Raw genomic sequence first — 23,130 nt, forward strand, 5'->3', positions numbered from 1 at the left:
TGTGTGCACGCACGCGCGCGCTCTCGCTTGCGCGGGTAGTAGAGTGGAGTGGGCTACAGCTGTGTAATCGGCTGACTGACGCATCTGATTATTATCTTTTTTTTTTTTTTTCGTGGCGGGCCGCCACAGTCTCATTCATTGGTGGGAAAAACTGGTTGCATCTGCTTGACAGTTAAAAACAAAAGGTAAATTACTTATAAAGCACTCCACAACATATCGATCCCAGCTGTACCTGTAATAATTTTAGCTGTGACTCAAAGGTTTTATGTTGCTGACAGTTTAAGCCTTGAGTTATCGTTATTCACTTGAAGTAGGTTTGACATTACAACAACTGGATTCATCATCGGATTGTAATTCCTAATGTTCACATACAAGCCCGTCGACAGGGGGGCAACCGGGTATGTTGTCCCGGGCCTCAGGACCATAGGGGCCCATGAATGACCCTTAATTTATTTTACTTTACATTCACATGTTTATTTTTTTTATTTAAATCATCGACTGATTAAATATTATGTTCTACTCGATACATACATGTTTATTTTTTTTATTTAAATCATCGACTGATTAAATATTATGTTCTACTCGATACATACATACAATTTTAACATCTTACATATTTCAAATATATATTTTTTCCTTTTTTTGCACAATGCCACCATACCCCCCCTGTCTTAGCAGAGAATGGTTTGACCACGCTCTGGCACTCTCAAGTACTACGTATAGTTGCTTAGCATGGCAGGCATAGCACTCTCAGTTATATTGTACTGTAGCCTACATGGGACAATAGATAGAAATAGTTTGTTTATATTATGTCAGATCACATTATGGTCTGTTAAATTTAACTTTACATCTCACATTAAAGAATTTGAAAATTTACATTGACATTGCTTGCAAAGCGGTAAAGTACTGCGTATGTTGTCATGACAAGCCGGTGGCAGGGGTGGGATGGGGGTCCCTATAATGGTCCCCTGCAAGTCTGCTGACAGCCCTTGTCACATATAAATATACAGGATTTTGAATGCTAAAACATGATGTTGATTTTTGGAAATGGTATAGGTTACACATCTGAATAATTACCAGCAGATTCATTCGCAGATTGCTCTTATACAGGTAGTCCCCGGGTTACGACATACTCGACCTACGCTATTTCCACCATTTTGTCTCCAGTTTTTTTTTATTTTTTTGTTGTTGTTGCATAAACAGTACCTTATTGTATCCCACAGTACTTTACTTTCTTATTATATTATATATTAATATGACGTGTTCTGACCTCACGAAACATCAAGTTGTCTAGCTTTACTGACATCAAACAAGGCATTTGTGCTTTTTGAAGCTTTTGACTTCCTTCACTTTTTACAACTTGTAAAGCTGTAACACACATCTGTACGATTATGTTCAAAACGACACGCATTTCAACAATAAAACGATGAACACAAAACAGAAGGCGTTCAAACATCCATCTAGTCTGATCAATAGATAAATTTAGTCAATTAAATTAGCCTAAAAAAAGTCCGCTAGCTTAAATGCTATGAACGCTCACTTCGTTGCAATTCTCATTGCAAATTACTCCACAAACTGTAGCTGGAAACCTCATTTCAAATGCATATACAAACATATATTAGCTGAAACAACTTACAGCCTTATGTGGGCCAAACCAGAGCGCAGCTGTCCTTTATCCATGTCAGACGAGAGTCTACTCCTCAGTCATAAGGCGACAGTCCAACCCAACGCTGCCACCAGAGGGCAGTGTATCCTCCATCATTAAACAAAGTACAATACATTACGCAGACGGTGGATGCATGTAAAAAAGGACTAAAAACTCACCTTTTTAGAAGAGCTTATTCTAGATAATTTTATTTGACTGTCTTATTTTTATCTGATTGGCAGATCAGATAAATTCGCCATTTGGGGGCCCTAAGCAAAATAACGCAAAGGGGCCCATATTTTTGGCCCACCATTTCGTCACAATGTACTGTGAAACCCATACATGCGATCCAACCCATACGTCCATATTTTGTATATTAATCAGATTTTGTTGCACTGCATACTTCAAACTTCTCACCCCAAATGATTTGTCAGTACTTACAGTAGATAGCATCAAACCTTTTTCTAAAAGAGGAAAGAAAGAAGTTAAGGAAGAACTTTTATTTTTTTAAGCTTGTAATCAAGTATCAAAACTCACAAAAGTCAAATAAAGCAAACTGTAGTAAACAAAATAGAATATAAATTAAACAATTGCCAGATTGGGGGCCCCCTAGTGGTCAGGGGCCCGAAGCAGCTGCATAGTCTGCGTATAGGCTGGTCTGGCCCTGCTGATTGGTATCTGATTTTATCTGTGCTTCTGTCTGTTTTGCTTTTACTCTTTTATTCTTAGTCTTTTTATTCTGTTTTTGGCAATGTGCACTTTGAGATTTGTTTTTCAAATGTAAAGTGCGTTATAAATAAAATGTATTATTATTATTATACTTTCTGACTTTTTGGATAATTATTTTGAGATTTACTCAAAAGGTTAATTCCGACTTGGGCAGATATTCGGTTTACGTCGCCAGCGTAGGAACGGAACTCGTTCGTAACCCGGGGACTACCTGTAATGTTAATGGTTCAGAGAGTAATTTGTATGATGTGTTTTCCTAACTTACTTTAGCTGACAAAGCCTACAGGGACATGAAGGTTCTGAAAATGAGTCAGTCCATCATCGTTTCTGGCGAATCGGGTGCTGGCAAAACGGAAAACACTAAGTTTGTTCTCAGGTATGACTCTTAAAAAGAGAAAACTTCACTTACTCTGACTGTTTTAAATATATTGTGCAATTCACATTCTGTATTCATCTTTTGTTGTAGATATTTGACCACAACTTACGGAAGTGGTCAAGATATCGATGAGAGAATTGTTGAAGGTAAAATATCAAAGAACTACAGAATGCTGGTGGGGTCTAGATGGTAAAGTGTGTTCTTTGCACTTCAGCAAATCCCCTCCTGGAGGCATTCGGGAACGCCAAGACGGTCCGGAATAATAACAGCAGTCGCTTTGGGAAGTTTGTTGAAATCCACTTCAATGAGAAGGTATTCTTCTTCATACTGGTATTCTCTAAAATAAAATCTAATTTGCAAAATGTTCCTCTCACGTTGCCAGAATGCCGTTGTCGGTGGATTTGTCTCCCATTATTTGCTGGAGAAATCAAGGATTTGTATGCAAAGTAATGACGAGAGGAACTACCACATCTTCTACAGGCTTTGTGCCGGAGCATCTGAGGACATCAAGAAGAAGCTGCACCTCGATTCTCCAGACAGCTTCAGAGTTAGTGTATTCACTGCTACCATTAGCTTGACTGACTTAAATATACACTTACAATAAATTATCGTTAGCCTAAGTCATATTTTTGCCAAATTGACATTTATGCATTATGTCACTCTCCGACCAATGCTGCATCATCCTGCTTTTCTCCTAAGCCTGTTCAAAAACACTCACTTTCTTAGTCATTAAATTAGCAATGTTTTAGTCATTAAATGACTCGATGTTTTTGCAAAAAAGAAAAAAAAAGTTTAATTTTCCATTCTTCCCAAAATGTTTATAATTAGGGCTGTCAAAATTATCGCGTTAACGGGCGGTAATTCATTTTTTTAATTAATCACGTCAAAATATTTTACGCATTTAACGCACATGCCCCGCGCAAACAGATTAAAATGACAGCACAGTGTCATGTCTACTTGTTACTTGTGTTTTTTGGTGTTTTGTCGCCCTCTGCTGGCGCTTGGTGTGACTGATTATATGGGTTTCAGCACCATGAGCATTGTGTAATTATTGACATCAACAATGGCGAGCTACTAGTTTATTTTTTTGATTGAAAATTTTACAAATTTTATTAAGAGGAGTTCTAATATAAAATTTTTATAACTTGTACTAACATTTATCTTTTAAGAACTACAAGTCTTTCTATCCATGGATCGCTTTAACAGAATGTTAATAATGTTAATGCCTTCTTGTTGATTTATTGTTCTAATAAACAAATACATTACTTATGTACTGTATGTTGAATGCATATATCCGTCTTGTGTCTTATCTTTCCATTCCAACAATAATTTACAGAAAAATATGGCATATTTTAGAGATGGTTTGAATTGCGATTAATTACGATTATTTGATTTTTAAGCTGTAATTAACTTGATTAAAATTTATAATTGTTTGACAGCCCTAGTTAAAATGATTTAGGTAATTATTATGCTATTCGGCTAAGGATGTATTACTGTAAATTAGTTATTAGGATACATCTCAGTTAATACTAAACCAATGTTATGGGGATAAAGTAAGTCTTTAAATTGTAATTATACATTGTTATCCTCATAAAAAATATAGACTTCAAGTAGGGGGCTGTCCCACAGTCCGCTTGAGTTATTCGCACTCGGTCGCAGTAATTCAACACATTCAACGCCGGATTTAGGTTGAAAAAGTATGAAAGCTGTACCGCGTACAAACAGGAAGGATTGTCTCAGGAGAAGTTTGTTCGAGGATTCAAGGTAATTATTATATTTTTCGTACCATGCATGCATTTTGAAACGTCGTGAAAAAAAAAATCAATGTGAGAAATTAACCGCTACGGCATTGGCGTCATAATTCGCAAAATTTAAATAAAATAAATGCTAACTGCCTATTTTTTTTTTTTTTTTTTTTGTGCTTTTAACCAAGAATCGAGACTGTTTTACATCCATATCAATAAAGATTTCGGAGATTCAAGCATTTATTCACAAGAATTTTCTACGTAAAAACCTCTTGTTGTGATAAGGCAGCACTACAGTGGCTTACAGACGAGCAGCACATTTGACATATTTACGTAAAATAAATGCTAACTGCCCGTTTTTTTTGCTCTTTTAACAAAGAATCGAGACTGTTTTACATCCATAGCTATAAAGAATTCAGGGATTTAGGCATTTATTCACAAAAAAATTCAACGTAAAAAGCTCTTTGTCTGTGTTTCCACTCGGTCAGCTTTGACAGAGATAGGACTCCCCTTAATAGGCCCCGTGCACCGTGTCCCGTCCATATCATTATGAAAATATTTTCCTCATAATATGATCAGTTTTCTACGGTGGCCATGAAGTGCCAAAAACACAATGGCAAATCAAAAAACACAACAGCAAGTCAAAAAACACAAAAGCAAATTAAAAAACAAAACGGCAATTCACATAATAAAAAAACACAACGACAAATGGTAAAATGACTTTTTTTTTTTTTTTGTGGTACATACCTCTTTCGGTTCCTTAATGCAAATTCATTTTTTGATTTGTCGTCGTTTTTTAATTCGTTTTTTTTGTTATGTGATTTGCCGTTTTGCTTTTTTATTTTTTCGTTGTATTCTTTGAATTGTTTTTTTTGTTATGTGATTTGTCATTGTGTTTTATCATTTGTTTTTTTGCTATGTGATTGGCCATTGTGTTTTTCGATTTGCCGTTGTGTTTTTTTGGGTTTGCAGTTGTGTTTGGCACTTCACGGCCACCGTAGTTTTCGCTCTATAAGCGTGGATATTTTCATGGAAACATTCATCATGATACAAATGTATCCACCTGTCAATTTTATACATCTTTTGTGATACATTGTCCTCTTAATATTTTTTTTCCACTCCAAGTGTTTTTTTTTCTAGAAACATGGACTTTATAAAATTAAAACTTTATTTTGTATGAATTAACGAATGAATGAATGCTTATTTTGGACGTATGCCAGAAGAAAGAAAAAAAAAAAAAACGATTAAAAACATCAGACAAAACCATTGAGACATTTACAAAAACAATAGTGAAGAAAATAATATTTATAATAATAATAACAAGAGTTATTCAATATGCCCAAATAGGAGTAGGATGAAGCTTTTTGCTTATTCTTTATTTGAACCTTATTTTGTAAACGAAAAAATATTTTGCAGCATAGTGAGTAACCTTGACATTTGCACACTCTCAGAATCAGAACATTTGTGTAAAGAGGCCTTAAGAAAATATCTCAGTGGCATTTCCCTAATCTAAAAAACATGAATATTATGATATGTCTGAGGTCACCTAGATAGGACTTTAGAGAAAAATCTATTTATTATATTAGGATTTGGGTTCTTTAATCTGCATATACCTGTTTTGACCTTTTTCAATTTAGTTTTTCTGGAGTCATAATTTAAGAATAGACTTCATAGTATATTGACGGGGCGCGGGGCCGATTAATAGGGGGCCTGCATTGTTGGCTTGGCTTTCAAAGCTGACCAAGTGGAATGACAAAGAGCTTTTTTTGTTGAAAATTCCTGTGAATCAATCAATCAATCAATCAATCAATCAATCAATCAACTTTATTTGTATAGCACATTTAAAAATCCGCCAAGGAGACCAAAGTGCTTTACATAGCACAACACAGCAAAATAAGTCAACTTTGAAAGATAAACACATAAAATAAAATAAATAAAAGACGAGGTCATAAACTGTCATTGCACATTAAAAGCTGAAGAAAAATAAAATGTTTTAAGACGTGATTTAAAATCCGTAAGTGAGGGGGCCTGTCTAATAGTAAGTGGTAATTGGTTCCACAGCCTGGGCGCCATCACCGCAAATGCACGGTCACCCTTAAGCTTCAGCCTTGATCTTGGGACGACTAGAAGCAGGTGGTCAGCTGATCTGAGGGTTCTGGTTGGACTGTAAGGCTGAAGCACTTCTGACAGATATGGCGGCGCAAGATTATTCAAACATTTAAAAACAAATAATAATATCTTAAAATGTATTCGGTAATGTACCGGGAGCCAGTGAAGAGATACTAAAATTGGGGTGATATATTCACGCCTGCGGGTTCTAGTTAGGAGTCGAGCAGCAGAGTTTTGTACAAGTTGCAGACGGGCCAGTGCCGCCTGACCGACACCTGCATACAAAGAATTACCGTAATCCAGCCGAGTTGTGACAAAAGAATGAATCAATTTTTCCATATCAGAGCGTGAAACAATAGATTTCACCTTAGCAATCTGGCGAAGCTGATAAAAACCGAACAACACAAGAAATCTGCTTCTCAAATTCAAAATCAGAATCAAATTGGACCCCTAGATTTTTGACATAATTCTTAAGAAACGGAGACAATGAACCGAGGTCAACATTCAGGGGGCCTGGCTACTCGGTTTGAACACCATGACTTCAGACTTGCTGTCATTCAAACTTAAAAAATTACATGAGAGCCACGACTTTATATCGTTGAGGCATTCAATAAGTTGACAGAAAGTGCCATTTTGCGCCAATGGAAAATAGATCTGACAGTCATCAGCATACAAATGAAATAAAACACCATGTTTTCTAAAAACAGAACCAAGAGGCAATAAATAAAGTGAAAATAAAAGAGGGCCAAGAACAGATCCCTGGGGAACCCCATGAGGAAGCGATGCCTTTTTGGACATGAAATTGCCCATTTTCACACAAAAACTCCGTTCATTTAGGTAAGACATAAACCATTCAAGAGCGACACCTTGAATACCCACACTGTGTTCAAGACGAGAAATTAAAATCTCATGGTCTACGGTATCAAATGCTGCAGATAAATCTAAAAGAACTAAAACAACAAACTTGCCAGAGTCTGTTGCCAGAAGTATAGCATTTGATACTCTTAAAAGTGCCGACTCAGTGCTGTGGAGGGATTTAAAACCAGACTGGAATGGTTCCGAAATCTGGTTTTCTTCAAGGAATGGTAGCAGCTGACTATAGATAACCTTTTCTAGTATTTTAGAAATGTATGGAAATGAGAAATGGGCCTAAAATTTGAACAGAGGGTTGAGTCTAGGCCTCTAAGTGCTTAAATCCTTAAATTCTTTATAGATATGGACATAAAACAGTCTCGATTCTTGGTTGAAAGCAAAAAAACTGTGCAGTTAACGTTAATTTTATGTAAATATGTCAGAGTACAACGCTAGTCTGTTAGTGAATGTAGCTAGCGGCCACCTGATGTAAAAAGAGCTTTTCCGATGAAAATTCTTGTGACTAAATGCTTAAATCCCTGAATTCTTTATAGACATGGACGTAAAACAGTCTCGATTCTTGGTTAAAAGCCCCCCCCCCCAAAAAAAAAAAAAAAACGGGCAGTTAGCATTTATACATATATATATATATATATATATATATATATATATATATATATATATATATATATATATATATATATATATATATATAATGACCTTGAATCCTTGAACAAATCACTCCTGAGACAATCCTTCCCGTTTTTATGCAGCACAGCTTTTGTACTTTTTCAACCTAAATCCAGCGTTAGAGCTCTCTCTCTCTCTCTCTCTCTCTCTCTCTCTCTCTCTCTCTCTCTCTCTCTCTCTCTCTCTCTCTCTCTCTCTCTCTCTCTCTCTCTCTCTCTCTCTCTCTCTCTCTCTCATAGACTTCATAATAATACTATTATGATAACTATTATTATACTAAAAATTTCAAGTTGCTATTTTGGGCAAAAACTAATCTAGTGTAAAATCTGAGAAATGTATAGCCATTTTAAGTTTTGTTATACTTATATAAAATATAATTAATCGGGATTTTATTAGGGAAAATCTTTGAAATTTTTGATGGGGCTGCTCATGGAGACTCATGTATGCCTAAGGAAGGGTTCTGTAATGTTTTTTTGGTCAGTATTAGCTTTGGTTTTGAAAATATTTTAATTTTAAGTTTGTTTGTTTTTTAAAAATAGGCCCCCAATGAATCAGCCCTGTCCCGTCAATATATTATGAAGTCTATGCTGTCAGTCGGTCGGTCCCTCCCTCCCTCCATCTGTCCAACCTAACCTAATAATTGATAATTATGGCTTTATTTTCAAATGATCTCCTTTTTTTGTTTGTTTTTGTAATATAGCCCCTCCTTTTTATTTCTTTAATGTACAGCTTTTTGACCAATATTGTACATAGCTCGTTTCAAAGCGAGTGGAAGTAGGCTGTCAATTCCGTGGAATCCCACTAGATGTCAGGCTGGCACATTTTTTTTATCTCTCCATCCAGCCACTCACTTTGTATTCAGTTCATCTCTGCCACAAGACATAGCTACTGTAGATGAGCTTGTACTCGTACATAAATATAAATGCTGCCTTTTACATATGAACAGTTGAAATTTTTCAATGAAGCTAACATGGTTATGTCATTTGGAAAGATGTTAGAGAACCCCAGAAAACTAGAAAATAACAGTGAGGACATATAAATCCAACACAGGGGTCAAATCAGTCAACAGACCAAGTTTATTTATTTACACCTCAATCACAAATGTCCCAAACGGCTTCACAAGCCCATAGTTGACATACAATTCAACTGATCAAGCATGGAAAAACGCCATTGGGAAATGTCTTTCTTAATACACATCTGCCATCGTTGGATTAAAGAAGATCATCTGTAAATGAAATGTTTTTTCATGCAATAGGAGGTATGTCCTCAATAGACCACAGTAAACACGCTCATCCCAGCGACAACATGTTCTTCTGCATGCTAAGATAAACAAACAAAGCAAGCAACTAATTTCTAGACTTGGCTACTTGTCATTAAATCAGGTCCCTAGGTGGCAGAATCGGCAACAGAGGCAATTACCTTACTCTATTGCCATCAATATTAACAGACGTGAGAGTTCATCTTTGGCACGGTGACAATCGATAAGAATATCTCCCACAGGTTAAAAATGCTGTACCGCCAAGTTGAAATTGAATTAAGACGGATATTTATATTTGAATCTTTACAATTATTTTCTTTTTACGTTGCAGTATTTGAACCGAGGCTGCACCCGATACTTTGCCAGCGCAAACTCCGATAAGCAAATCATGCAGAACCGCAAGAGTCCTGAGGTAAAGTCAATTTCACTGCTTGTATGTCTTCACTTTTGCAAATAAAACGGTCGTGTCCAATAGAGTTGTTTTCTCACAATAGTGAAAATGCTCGGCCCTGCGAGCACAATATTGGCAGCCTGACCAAATATGTATGTTTGCTTAATGTATAAAATGATTTTACAGCACAGATGGATTCCTGCACTTGAGTCCTGGAGGAGAAGTAAAGAAAAATACCTTGAAACAATTGAAAATGCAAGTCTGACACAGAACGGTGTCCACAAGTGAATCTAGTGACGTTGTCATGTCACTGTATACCTTAACCGGCACATGTCTAGTGGTAAACTAAGAAACATTTCGTTCCGAAAAATGCCTTATTTTTATTCTGCTCTACTAGCGAGCAGAGAGTTCTTATTTATGGATTAATTGATTATGCTGTATGTGGAATTGATTATTGGATTCATGGTGCCTTCAAGCAATTAAAGGGCTCCACGGATAGAAAGACATGTACCGTATTTTTCAGACTATGAGTCGCAGTTTTTTTCATAGTTTGGCTGGGGGTGGGACTTATACTCAGGAGCGACTCGTGTGAAATTATTAAAGGGATCCTCTATTTTTAAGACAAGTTATTCTTAAAAGATAAATGTTAGTGTGAGTTATAATAATTTGATATAAAAACCCCTCTTAATGTTTTTGTTTTAATAAAGTTTGTAAAATTATTTTAAGTGATAGGTCGCCATTCTTGTTATGTCGCAGTGCGTGACATCACCGGGCCCGTTGCCGAAATTCCAGCGTGTCACTCGTTAGCTTTCCCAACATGTCGTCGGTTCTACCCTTCCTATTTGAACCAGACCTGAAAAGTGAAGCTCGCTGTCACTAGCGAACTTGACACATGTTCGCTACTCCTCTCATCCCGTCTTTCGTGCTCATTTTTCTTTTGCTGCTTGTTTTGTGAAATATTGACAAGGCTGTCCTTCTCATTAATATTCTGCTCGGGTTCAAATTGGAAAGGCAGAACCCACGACGTGTTTATGTAGTTAAAGAGCGACACTGTGAAGTCCGGCTGCGTGTCCATGCGACGTTGACAACAATGGCGACCAACTAGTTAAAAGAATTTTCAAATGTTCTTAAAACGAAAACATCAACAAGAGGATTTTTAATATCAAATTAGTATAACTCGTACTAACATTTATCTTTTAGGAACTACATGTCTTTCTATCCGTGGATCCCTTCTGCAAAATGGAGTGCAATACTAATTTCCAATTAGTAGGCGTGCTCTTGATTCAGACTCATCAACTTTGCTGTCTGAAGATGATACCACTTACGGGGTGCTGAGCTACTGAGTATAAAGAAATATGGGCAGGCAGCATTATTATGATCTTGCAAAATCACAAAATTCAGAAAGATAAGATATTCACCCAAAAATTCACTTATTGATTGCTTGATTGAATTTCTCACACACGGACTCGAATATTTAGGGCTAAAGAAGGTCTAAATGTGCCCACTTCACAGCGCAGATCAGTGATTTCTCATTTGTCCATCAAAGTATGCCCCTCAAGCTTCAACCTCCTGGATTCGCACTGCGTTTAAAAGTAATGACAATGTGACTGGTCATTATCTTCATCATCACGACTGACCGTGGTGCAGTTGGTAGAGCAGGTCATCCAGTAACTGAAGGGTCAGCAGAACACTGAACACGAAATTGCTCCCAGCAGAACTTTATAAATGATGTGAACGTGAGCTGAAGCGAAGTACTTTGGGCACTGTCATGGTGTAGATTCAGTATAAGCACTACATACTTGAAGTCCTCTCCATTTACAATTGGCTGGAAATGATCATACCCTCTTTCAAATGTTGTTGCTTGTGCATACTTTCCAAATTACCAATAGTTGGTCTAACCTGGTGTCAAATTCAAATACAAATCCGTAGGTAGACATTTATAATATTGCCCGAAATAAGGAGAAAAGGCAATCTCAATTTATTTGAAAAGCTTGCAAGGAGAAGGAGGGGAAACTATACAATGCAATACTAGACTACAGAATACAGCTTCCGCAATAGGTCTGACTAGCCCCTCCTTCATCTCTCTTTTTATTTGGGATGGCCCTAGCAACAGACAGGTGTCTTGCTCAAAAGGGAAAGGAAGCAAGCTGGCGACACCCCTTGTATTTGTTTGGCTATGTGTGTGCATGTAGGTGGATTCATATACATATGTGTCAGCACAGGCAAGAGGCCTCTTCAAGGCTTCTTTAAGACAAGATCTAAAAATGTCTATAGTTATCAATCACTAAAATGTATCTTTACTGCAATCAATCATGGAACATACTATTATAACAATCAGTACTTTATTGTGAGCCTTCATTGGTGAACGCAAATATTTAATAACCATTTAATAATTATTAGGGCTGTCAAAATTATCGCGTTTACGGGCGTAATTTTAATCACGTTAAAATATTTGACGCAATTAACGCACATGCCCGCTCAAACATCTTAAAATGACAGCACAGTGGAGTGTCCGCTTGTTACTTGTTTTTTGGTGTTAGGCGCCCTCTGCTGGCGCTTTGGTACAACTGATTTTATGTGTTACACCATGAGTGAGCTTTTTGTAATTATTGACATCAACAATGGCGAGCTACTAGTTTATTTTTTGATTGAAAATTTTACAAATTTTAATAAAACGAAAACATGAAGAGGGGTTTTAATATAACATTTCTATAACTTGCACTAACATTTATCTTTTAAGAACTACAAGTCTTTCTATCCATGGATCACTTTAAGAGAATGTTAATAATGTTAATGCCGTCTTGTTGATTTATTGTTATAATAAAGAAATACAGTACTTATGTACCGTATGTTGAATGTATATATCCGTCTTGTGTCTTATCTTTCCATTCCAACAATAATTTACAGAAAAAGATGGCATATTTTATAGATGGTTTCAGTTCAGTTTCAGTTTATTCGCACATCATCAAATACAGTACATAATCATACGCTAGCAGTTCACATGTTAAGATGGGCGAATAGGACACTCCAAAGAAGCTAGTTTGAATTGCGATTAATTACGATTAATTAATTTTTAAGCTGTAATTAACTCCATTAAAAATTTTAATCGTTTGACAGCCCTAATAATTATTACCATGTACAGTGCGGAAAATAAGTATTTGAACATCCTGCGATTTTGCAAGTTCTCCCACTTCGAAATGATGGGCGGGTTTGAAATTTCATGGTAGGTGCTTGTCCACTGTCAATCAACCTAAAAAAACAAATTTGACAGTCCAAAAAGTCACAAAAGTGAGAGGGATTTCACACCTGTGTGACTTGGAGTACCACGCGATTCTGTTTCGTAGTTAAATTTTCCGCTAAGGATTTTTTATATATTCCAGTTGCTCGGCATTGAGTCTGGAGAGAGCATCCATGCCGCAGGCCGAGCGGTGAATTGCTAAGCTAAGCTACATAATTTCTTTTTTTTTCTTTTTTCAAACTTTCAAAGTTACGTGCATACACACTTCTGCTTCACAAAACAGTCAGTTGACAAAAAATTGACACAGATGCATGTTGATATTATCATTGCAAAATCAAAGACAGTTAAAAAAAGAAAAAAAGCTATATACAGTCTACATGTAAAAATAATCCTATGCTACATTACGTGCGGTATCACAGCACCACGCTGTGACACTCCCCTCCCAGGAGGGAGATATTTCTCCGGTCCTTTTGGTCTAGTGTGAAAGCACCCTTAAAGTGCCTGTGACAGCATAAAAAATATCTTAAATAGCATTATTATGTGAATTAAAATCGTATTTTGAGACAATTCGACTATATACAACAATTTGTCAAAGCGCAGATGACGAAAAATGAGTCTTTTAATCTGCCATTTAGCCCCGCCTGTCATTATAGCGCTCTAGCGTCTGCAGCTGGAGGATGATGCCGGCAGGCTAACGATTTCATCTGATTTAGAATGCAGCCCATTGAGGGGGAAGATTTAGAACGAGGAAAATACGACTAAGAGCACAGCAAAATGTTATTGTTTCAATCTCTCTAGTCCAATATTTTTACAAGCTATTCTTTTCATCTAAGTATTTTTTCCCCAATTGCTAAATGGTATGGTCATTACAAATTAAAACATTACATTACAAAAAAAAAAACAGTCTCGTGCTAAATGGAATATGGAATATTAAAAATGCACTTATTCAGTACGACAGGGCAAAATTACTCCATAACGGTCAAAACTGTGGACACCTCCTGAACGATATTTTATGCCACCGGAGTTCATCGGGCTTTTGTCATTTCCATGCCCCGGCTTCAGAAAGCGTAAACAAACCAGGAGGCGTGACAGCTAGCTGTCATGCTAACCTGAATCGAGCGGCGTTCCTTATTCTTATTCTCACCTTTCGAAAACAAAAAATCACACAAAACTACCCGGCTCATGTCACACGGCAGCGAGCAAGTTACATGCCGTCGTTCCCCTGCTGCGGGCAGGATTGCTTGTTGCCGGGGAAGAAACTGGAGAATGACCGCTGGACAAACCAGCCGAAGTCAGAGGAGCACGTAGCTGCCAGAGCCCAACCCGAGCATAGTGGTCAATTGCCGGGCACACGAAGAGGGCAGAGGGGGCTGGAAGTTTGGACAATATGGAGAACTGCATGAGCATAAGCTGAGTATAGCGCTTTCCCGGCGGGCACGTGAAGAGGACCCAGGGGGGGGTGTTACAAGCCGCCGGTCGTCGGCCTAGTGGCCTTCTCAGTGGACAGTGAGCCACAAAATGCAAGCCACTTCCTTATTAAAATGTGTGCCATGATCCCAGTATTTGACATAATACAAAACACGATGTTTACTCACTTCCTCGTAAGTCCAATAGTCCCACAGTTGTTGGACTTGTTTTGGCAGATCTCCGCGGTGAACGGGAACTTTTTGAAACCCCAAAGGGCTCACACCCCTCTCCCCGGTGCAGCAACAAAACCCTACAGCCCATTTGGCTGGCTTGATGCGAAAAATATAAGAATTAATCCGCAAAATAAGCTGAATCTGCATGCAGTAAAGCAATCCTGTATCGTGAGATGCTAGGTGATGTTACATTTGCATTCCTCCTCATTCCAGGAAGTCACTCATTTTCATGGTGCGGAATTCAAAAATGATATAAATCGATCGCCTCCACCTACATCCAAGTGGTCAATTTCATACAAGAGCATAAAATATTGCGTGAAATATGAAATAAACATGCTTTTTGCTGTCATAGGCACTTTAATTCACTGATGTAGACAGTTGTTCGAGTCTATGTTGGACAAAGGGGTGGCGTGGCTCAGTGGTAGAGTAGTTGTCCCCCCAACCCAGAGGTTGTGGGTTCGATTCTTCGCCCTGATGAACTCGCCTAAGTATCCTTGAGCAAGATACTGAACCCCATGTTGCTCCTGGTGCTGCGTCACCAGTAGGTGAATAGTGAGATAGTGTAAAGCGCTTTGAGCGCCTTGAAAGGTGGAAAAGCGCTATATAAGTATAACACCATTTACCAACACCAAAGGTGATTTCCTTTGATTTGTAATATGTCACATATGTATGTTTACACAATACGTGTTGGTTGTCTCAGTTGTATTGCTAATTAATTTTGCTAATTATCTGTCTACCCTACATCATATTTGTCATGTAAAGGACAATAAGGTGATTTCGTCTTTCATTTCTCCTTTAATTTTTGCAATTTTGAGTGAAGAATTGCATGTAGCGTGCTGTGATTCAGCTTTTTCTGGTTTCATTGTATCTTTTTCTTGTTTGTAACTTTTCCATTTTTTGTAAATACACAGTTGTTCTTCAGTAGTTACAGGCTACTTAACAGTGAAGTCCTTGTAGAGAAGAAGAGAAGACTTCTTTTTTTTAATTTTCTTTCACACTGCATGGTTCTTCTTTCATTATTAATGCATGAACTATAAACTCAGGTACTTTGTACATTTGGAAGGAGTGTGTCTGTTGCGTGCCGTTTAGCCTCTGCTGAAGAAAGCATTGATTGACATGGATGACATGATTTTCCTCTCCACTTCTTCCTGCAGCACGTGAAGCTGGGTGCGCTGAAGGACCCTTTTCTCGACGACCAGGGAGACTTTAATAGGATGTGCGTGGCCATGAAAAAGATTGGTCTTGATGATGCCGAGAAGCTGGACCTGTTTAGGGTGGTTGCTGGCGTTCTGCATCTCGGGAACATTGACTTTGAAGAAACGGGAAGCAGCTCAGGTTGGACAGAATAATTTTTTCTTTAATTTATGATGTTAAACCCTAAGAGTCCCTAAATCTTAAATTGTTCAAGGGTGTTCAAACTACACACAATAAAACTGGCAACACTACTTTTTTTTAATTTATGCATTCCTGCAAACAGTGGTGGATCAAATGTGAACATGTGACCCTCCCATTACACGCCCACTTTTCACCAGCAAAGCTTCAGATGTCAAACATCTCTGTGGTTTGCTGACTTTATTCAATTGCTCATGACATCAACACTTGCAGAATAAAACTAAAATACAAATGAAATTATATCACATTCATCTTCAATAACGGCAATTCAAATTTGCATTTATAGCTAGCTGCTGATACAGCAATAACAATCCACCAAACGATGAGCATGTATCAGTTAGCGTACGCACATCACCAAACACAATCACATCAACTCGCCCCAAGTATTTGACTACAATTGAAAATGCACAATAAACCTTACAAAAAGTGTTGCCTCTGTGGATGGCTCACAAGCAACAAATGTACGCGCAGGCTTGCAGCTCTTTCCCCTTTTTCGTGGGAGCAAATTGCTCTTCCCCGTGTGTGTGCGTGCGCTTGTCTTCGTGTGCGCAAAAACGTTTTTCTTCGTGTGTACATGCGCTCTGACTCGCTTGCAGAAGTACTTCCTGCTGTACGTTTCCTGCACCATAATAAAAGCATGCATCACAAAACAAAAGTCAACATTATTTTAAAAAAAATGAATAAATAACAACTCAAGAGTCCGCTGTTGTAAAGTCGAAATAATGTTAGTCTGTACTGTTAAAATAAATTCTGTCTGTCTGTCTCGCAATCACTCTCTCACTCTCGTTATATATCTCTATATATCTATTTCTATATCTCACGCTCGCTCTCGTGATATATATGTCTATATCTGTCTATATATCTACATATCAGAGGTTGCGCTAGACATTTTCATTGTCTGTCATTTTGACTGACAGGGTCATAAAAACCCGGTCATAATCTGTTTTTACCCATCACTTAAATTTTTAAAATGATAATAATGACATATTCAATAGTATTTAGTTTTCATTCATTTTTATTTAATATTTTGTCCGAACAAGCTTAACAGAGAATCCACACCGTGCCATCACACATCAAGCAGATGAATATGTAACTTTTTCTCCGCAGTGACAGAAACAGCTGACTGTGGCCCCAGTAGGTAGGCTACATATGGAACAATGAAATCAACAGTTCACCTGCTGTGGCCTGAACGCAGTCTAACACCTTCCTCCTGGTGCGCATGGACTTGAATTGCGTGCCCGCTTGTGCATAATCAAATGTCTCAACTGGGATTGCTGCAGAGGCTATTGTCATGAGGTTTTGGACTTTTGCCTCGGACAGACGACTTCTCATGGCTGTTTTGATGTTGTTCTGGAGGCTGAATCCGCGCTCTGCGGCCACACTCTTTTTTTCACCTCTTTTATCAACACCATCGTCGTTTTGGGGCTTTTTGAAGAAACTTCGGACACTCAGTTGCCTTGACATTTTTCCGAGTGAGGCCAACAACGTCATGCATCAAGAGAGACAATAGCTAATTATTATGCTCACTTGCCACCCTGTGGTCTGGGGTGTGAATTGCAACCTGTCAAAATGACAGATGGACTTCAGTTTTTTCCGTCACCGTTTTAAAAAAACGGTCAACGACGGAAAATATTCGGTTAACGCGACCCCTGCTACATATATCTATTTATCAATGTAATCTATCTCTCTAGATCAGGGGTGGGCAAACAGGTCCTCGAGAGCCGCAGTGGGTCCTGGTCTTTGTTCCAACTGAGCCAGCACAGATAGTTTAACCAATGAGGTTTCAGCAGAAATGAGAAGCACCTGACTGCAATCGACTTTTTGCACTTCTAAAATAGCAGATTGGTGAAAAGGTGTCCTCTTAATGGTTTGCAACAAAAACCCGCGCCCACTTTTCCCCTTTGTGGAATAGTCTGCCCACCCCTGCTCTAGATGTCTCTCTGTCTCTCTCTCTCTCTCTCTCTCTCTCTCTCTCTCTCTCTCTCTCTCTCTCTCTCTCTCTCTCTCTCTCTCTCTCTCTCTCTCTCTCTCTCTCTCTCTCTCTCTCTCTCTCTCTCTCTCTCTCTCTCTCTCTCTCATATATTTAAACTTGACTTTTTTAATCTGCAGAGAACCTTTTTTCAATTTAGGTTTTCTGTAGTCATAATTTAAGTTTTTCGTTTTTATATATACTTTATTGATATACAACATATTAATTAATTGAATAATTTTATTAGTTTCATTTTTTAATGAAACATATCAGATTTTTGTTTGTTATGGCCTGTCAGTCTTTGATCACACATACTTCCATTTTTAGTTCAACATTTACTTTTTTGTTTTTTTAATCTCTAATTCTACAATGACAATGCTTTAACAAAGATGAGCGGTCTAAACAAAGCAGGAACATGACAAAACGATTTTGTATTATAGATAGTATGCTTGTTGTTTGTATTTTCTAGGGGGCTGCATTCTGAAGAATCAATCCCGTCAGACTCTGGAATATTGCGCCGATCTCCTGGGTCTGGATCAGGATGATTTGAAGGTCAGCCTTACAACGAGGGTTATGCTCACGACGGCAGGGGGCGCCAAAGGAACGGTTATCAAGTAAGAACTGACGCATTCTGCTCTGCCACTTGACATCAGTGCATTACAGACAGAGCCAATACAAGTTCGAACTAATTAGATGCTTTTTCCTAACTGCTTTGAAGAACTCACTCAAGATTGATTGTATCTGTATCTTTGTAATTTTACATAAAGCACATATATTGTGGAGTAAGTCATTTTTCTTGGTGTTTTATCCATACAGTATATCACTTATGCAGTGCAGGATACGCTACAGTCCATTCTGGAATTGCTCCCATGTACTTGCAGTGGAGATATAGTGTTTGAGTGATCGGACCGGGCTCGGTCGATTAATATTTAAAGAGGGCCAGATGCTGGCCTGGCCTGGAAGTGTTTCCCCCTTATGAATAATGCAGGAGGTATCTGAGAGGGCATACAGTGTGGCTTCAACACCATACCAAAAAAAAAAAAAAAAAAAGAAATAAAATGAAATAAAGGCCCCCACTGTGTGGAGGAGGGAGGCCGAGCCTGCCTTTGTCATAAAGGCCTGGGCTGATTCACGCCGCCTCGGGGAATTTGACTGAAGCATAAAGCTGTGGACGGACACTGTTATTGTATCACTTATGGTTGAGTCCCTCTCCAGAGGGGATGTGAAACATTGCCACGGATAAAAATGCTTGTCAGATCGGATGTGTTTTAGACGACCTGCAGCTTTAAAACTGTTACAAAATGGAGAAATTGAACGATCGGCAGGTTGCGGACGGAATGTTTGGAATTTAAAATAGTGAGGACGTGAATGCTTGCTAAAAGGCACATTTATTAATATTAAATTCGCCCAGCTGGAATATTCAAGTTGATCTCTGGGTCATTGTGGGACTGCACTTTGTCCTCACGGTCAACCCGGATAAATAATTAATTGAAAAAAAAAAAGTGGTAAAATGATATTACAAAGTCAAGTGGAGTTCAAGGGTCATGCTGTACTTTCTGTTCATGTTTGATCATGGAATTAGACTTGAAACGTAACCATTTTTTGCAAAAACACCAAGAGAGAATGTTTAATCAGAGTTTTGTTGAAAACGATATTGAATTAATTACCGTAATTTCTGGACTATAAGGCGCACCTGACTATAAGCCGCCACCCACCAAATTTGACACGAAAACAGCATTTGTTTATAGATAAGACGCACCCGACAATAAGCCACAGCTGTCCTCACTGAATTATGGGATATTTACACCAAAAGATATTAACAGGTAAAATTTTATTTGACAGCGGCATCATAAGACTGTCATAAGACCAAATGAACCACCGTTAATCTTTGAACCAATTGGCTGCAAAGCGTCATTGCTTCAAGAAGCTTCATTTGGGCATCACTGCTCCCTTGGGGAAGACAGTCAATCTCTTCTGCCACCTGCTGTCAACACTGTTGTGCCTCCTAGCGTGCATTGCAGCGCTAGAAATGTAAATAACAATGAAAATTCATGTTCTGTGCTAATTATTTCTTCAGTTACTAATCCAGTTGTTTCATTAATTGCTAACTCTGGTATTTGGGGACACTTTATATTTGACAGTGGCGCCATAAGCCCATCATAATTATAACATAACACTATGGGGCGCCGTTTGTAAAGAAGCACATGCTCAAAATTACGACAACATTTTCTCACATTTAGCGCCACACAGTGTTTAAAATGGTGTGATATTTTTAGAGCCACTTGCTTTTTTGCCCATTTACAACATTATTTAGCAACTTCAATATTTTTATTTTTAATTAAGAACTTTTGGACTTGATTGTTTAAACTAAATATTTAATTTAGGGGTGTCAAACGATTAAAATTTTTAATCGAGTTAATTACAGCTCAAAAATTAATTAATCGTAATTCATCGCAATTAATCGCAATTCAAACCATCTATAAAATATGCCATATTTTTCTGTAAATTATTGTTGAAATGGAAACGGATATATACATTCAACATACGGTAGATAAGTACTGTATTTGTTTATTATAACAATAAATCAACAAGATGGCATTACCATTATTAACATTCTGTTAAAGCGATCCATGGATAGAAAGACTTGTGGGTCTTAAAGGATAAATAAAAATAATAAATAAAATATATAAGTATATATAAATAAATAAAATATATAAATATTTATAAAAATTTATAGAAAATAAATAAAAGATAATAATTAGTACAAGTTATAGAAATGTTATATTAAAACCCCTCTCCATGTTTTCGTTTTAATAAAATTAGTAAAATTTTCAATCAAAAAATAAACTAGTAGCCCGCCATTGTTGATGTCAATAATTACTTACACAATGCTCATGGATGCTGAAGCCTATAAAATCAGTCGCACCCAAGAGCCAGCAGAGGGCAGCAAAACTCCGAAAAACACAACAAGTACACCTTTCACTTTGCTGTCCTTTTAATATGTTTGAGCGGGGCATTTGTGCGTTAATTGCGTCAAATATTTTAACTGGATTCATTTAAAAAATTAATTACTGCTCGTTAACGCGTTAATTTTGACAGCCCTAAATAAATTTAAATCTTAAACGTATATCCTAAATGTTAAATCAGGAAACGCCAGAACTAAATATTTAGCTTAATATGCAAATTCACATGATTGGAGACCGGAAGTAACAAAATAAAAGCTGGTTGAGCAGCTCAGATTGTCTGTTTACGTTGCTTGAAAATGAATTAAACCTACTCAACGGTGGCAGTCTGCTCTTAGACATGAGTCATTGTGATGATAACAATATATAGGTAAAATACATATTTAGGAGAAACTATTTAAAGAGTATTTTGTGTGCCCCAGCTTTTATTTTCTTACTTCCGGTCTCCAGTCATGTGAATTTGCATATTAAGCTAAATATTTATTTCCAACCATTTCGAGATTGAGGATATAGGATATACATTTAGGATTTAAATTAAATATTTAGTTCTGGGTTTAAACAATCAGGTCCAAAACGTCTTATTTAAAAATAAGTATTTAAGGTGTTAAATAATGTTCTAATTGTGCAAAGAAAAGTGACTCTAAAAATTTCCACCACGTTTTAAACACTGTGTGGCGCTAAATGTGAGAAAATGTTGTCGTAATTATGAGCATGTGCTGCTTTACAAGCGGCGCCCCATATGACACTGCCATGAGCATTAATGAATGCTTATGACAGATGTCATTTTGTGTCATCCGGCAAATTATCTCACTTTTGAATAGATGTAAAAGATCCGAGCTGGACATAAATGTTGGTGACAAAATTACCCATATTAAACATAATGGCATCTGTCATAAGCATTCATAAATGCCCATGGTAGTGTCATAATCACGTCTTATGGCAGTTTTATTACGCCACTGACAGATAAAGTGTTACCTATTAACCCAGATAAATCAACAAATAAGCTGCACTGGACTATAAACCGCAGGATTCAAAATGATGGAAAAAAGTAGCGGCTTATAGTCCGAAAATTACGGTATGTAGAGCAGATGACTGATATTTATTGCCATGTGCCATTAAAGGGTGCCTCTAAAAGTGGAACAAGCTAACAATGCCCGCGATGCCCTGGCCAAGGCAGTGTACAGCCGCCTCTTCGATCACGTGGTCAAACGAGTGAACCAGTGTTTCCCTTTCAAGTCCTCCTCAAGCTTCATCGGCGTGCTGGACATTGCTGGTTTTGGTAAATATACTGTCTCAAAAAAAAAGTGATTAAATGCTTTTTTCAAATAGCTTTAGCAGCTTTTTTTTTTAATAATTCAGTGGAACCTCTTAACTTCCCCTAACACAATCTGATGCATGACTGACTAACATGGGCTTCTAATTTCAATGCAAATTTCCCATAGGAAATAATGTAAAGGGAATTAAACCTTCATTAACTCAAAAGCCAGTATTAGTAGCAATTTAACTTTCCAAAGAGTCATGCAAGTAAAAAAAAAAAAAAAAGTAATTTACATGTATTAAGTAGGGATGTCAAACGATTAAAAGTTTTAATCGAGTTAATCACAGCTTAAAAATTAATTAATCATAATTAGGGCTGCAGCTATCGAATATCTTACTAGTCAATTAATCGATGGACTAGTTAGTTCGAATAATCGAGTAATCGGATAAGGAACATTAAAAATTAAAATACCCGAGCTGAGCCTAAAACATTTTAAATATTATAAAGATAAAATATAAATATTTTTTAAATGAGAATCTATGTACAACAACAAAAAACTAACTTACACAGAAATGCTATAAAATCCTTTTTTTTTTTTTTTTTTTTTTAAACGATGCTCTTAACAAATGGTTCAGACATATTTTCCCACAAAAAACGGTCAAATATACCTTAAAACTAAATCATGAATGCATTAAAAAACATAAGCTCAAACAAAAACTTGGCTAATGTTGGTCTTAACAGGGAGCAGCTGGTTTCAGCCATGAGAAAGGAGTTATATTCATTGTTGCCACCCAAATCAATAAAACTACATGCAAACATTTTCAAAATAAACCAATACAACGCCACTTTAACTAAACGAATACTCGAAGCAACAA

General features: G+C 37.3%; 1 protein-coding gene across 2 annotated transcripts in view; it reads left to right on the top strand.

Moving 5' to 3' along the window:
- LOC130930694 (unconventional myosin-VI-like) overlaps positions 1–23,130 on the top strand; it is a 130,649-nt gene that overhangs the window by 31,215 nt on the left and 76,304 nt on the right. For both annotated transcript variants that reach the window (XM_057858734.1, XM_057858735.1), the window contains exons 6-13: positions 2,645–2,750; positions 2,841–2,896; positions 2,965–3,062; positions 3,133–3,297; positions 9,736–9,816; positions 15,828–16,008; positions 18,504–18,648; positions 22,119–22,276. In XM_057858734.1, the coding sequence (XP_057714717.1) occupies positions 2,645–2,750; positions 2,841–2,896; positions 2,965–3,062; positions 3,133–3,297; positions 9,736–9,816; positions 15,828–16,008; positions 18,504–18,648; positions 22,119–22,276 (990 nt within the window). The remainder of the gene's footprint in view (positions 1–2,644; positions 2,751–2,840; positions 2,897–2,964; positions 3,063–3,132; positions 3,298–9,735; positions 9,817–15,827; positions 16,009–18,503; positions 18,649–22,118; positions 22,277–23,130) is intronic.

The sequence above is a fragment of the Corythoichthys intestinalis genome, chromosome 15 (genome assembly GCF_030265065.1).
Source record: "Corythoichthys intestinalis isolate RoL2023-P3 chromosome 15, ASM3026506v1, whole genome shotgun sequence".
Taxonomy (NCBI): domain Eukaryota; kingdom Metazoa; phylum Chordata; class Actinopteri; order Syngnathiformes; family Syngnathidae; genus Corythoichthys; species Corythoichthys intestinalis.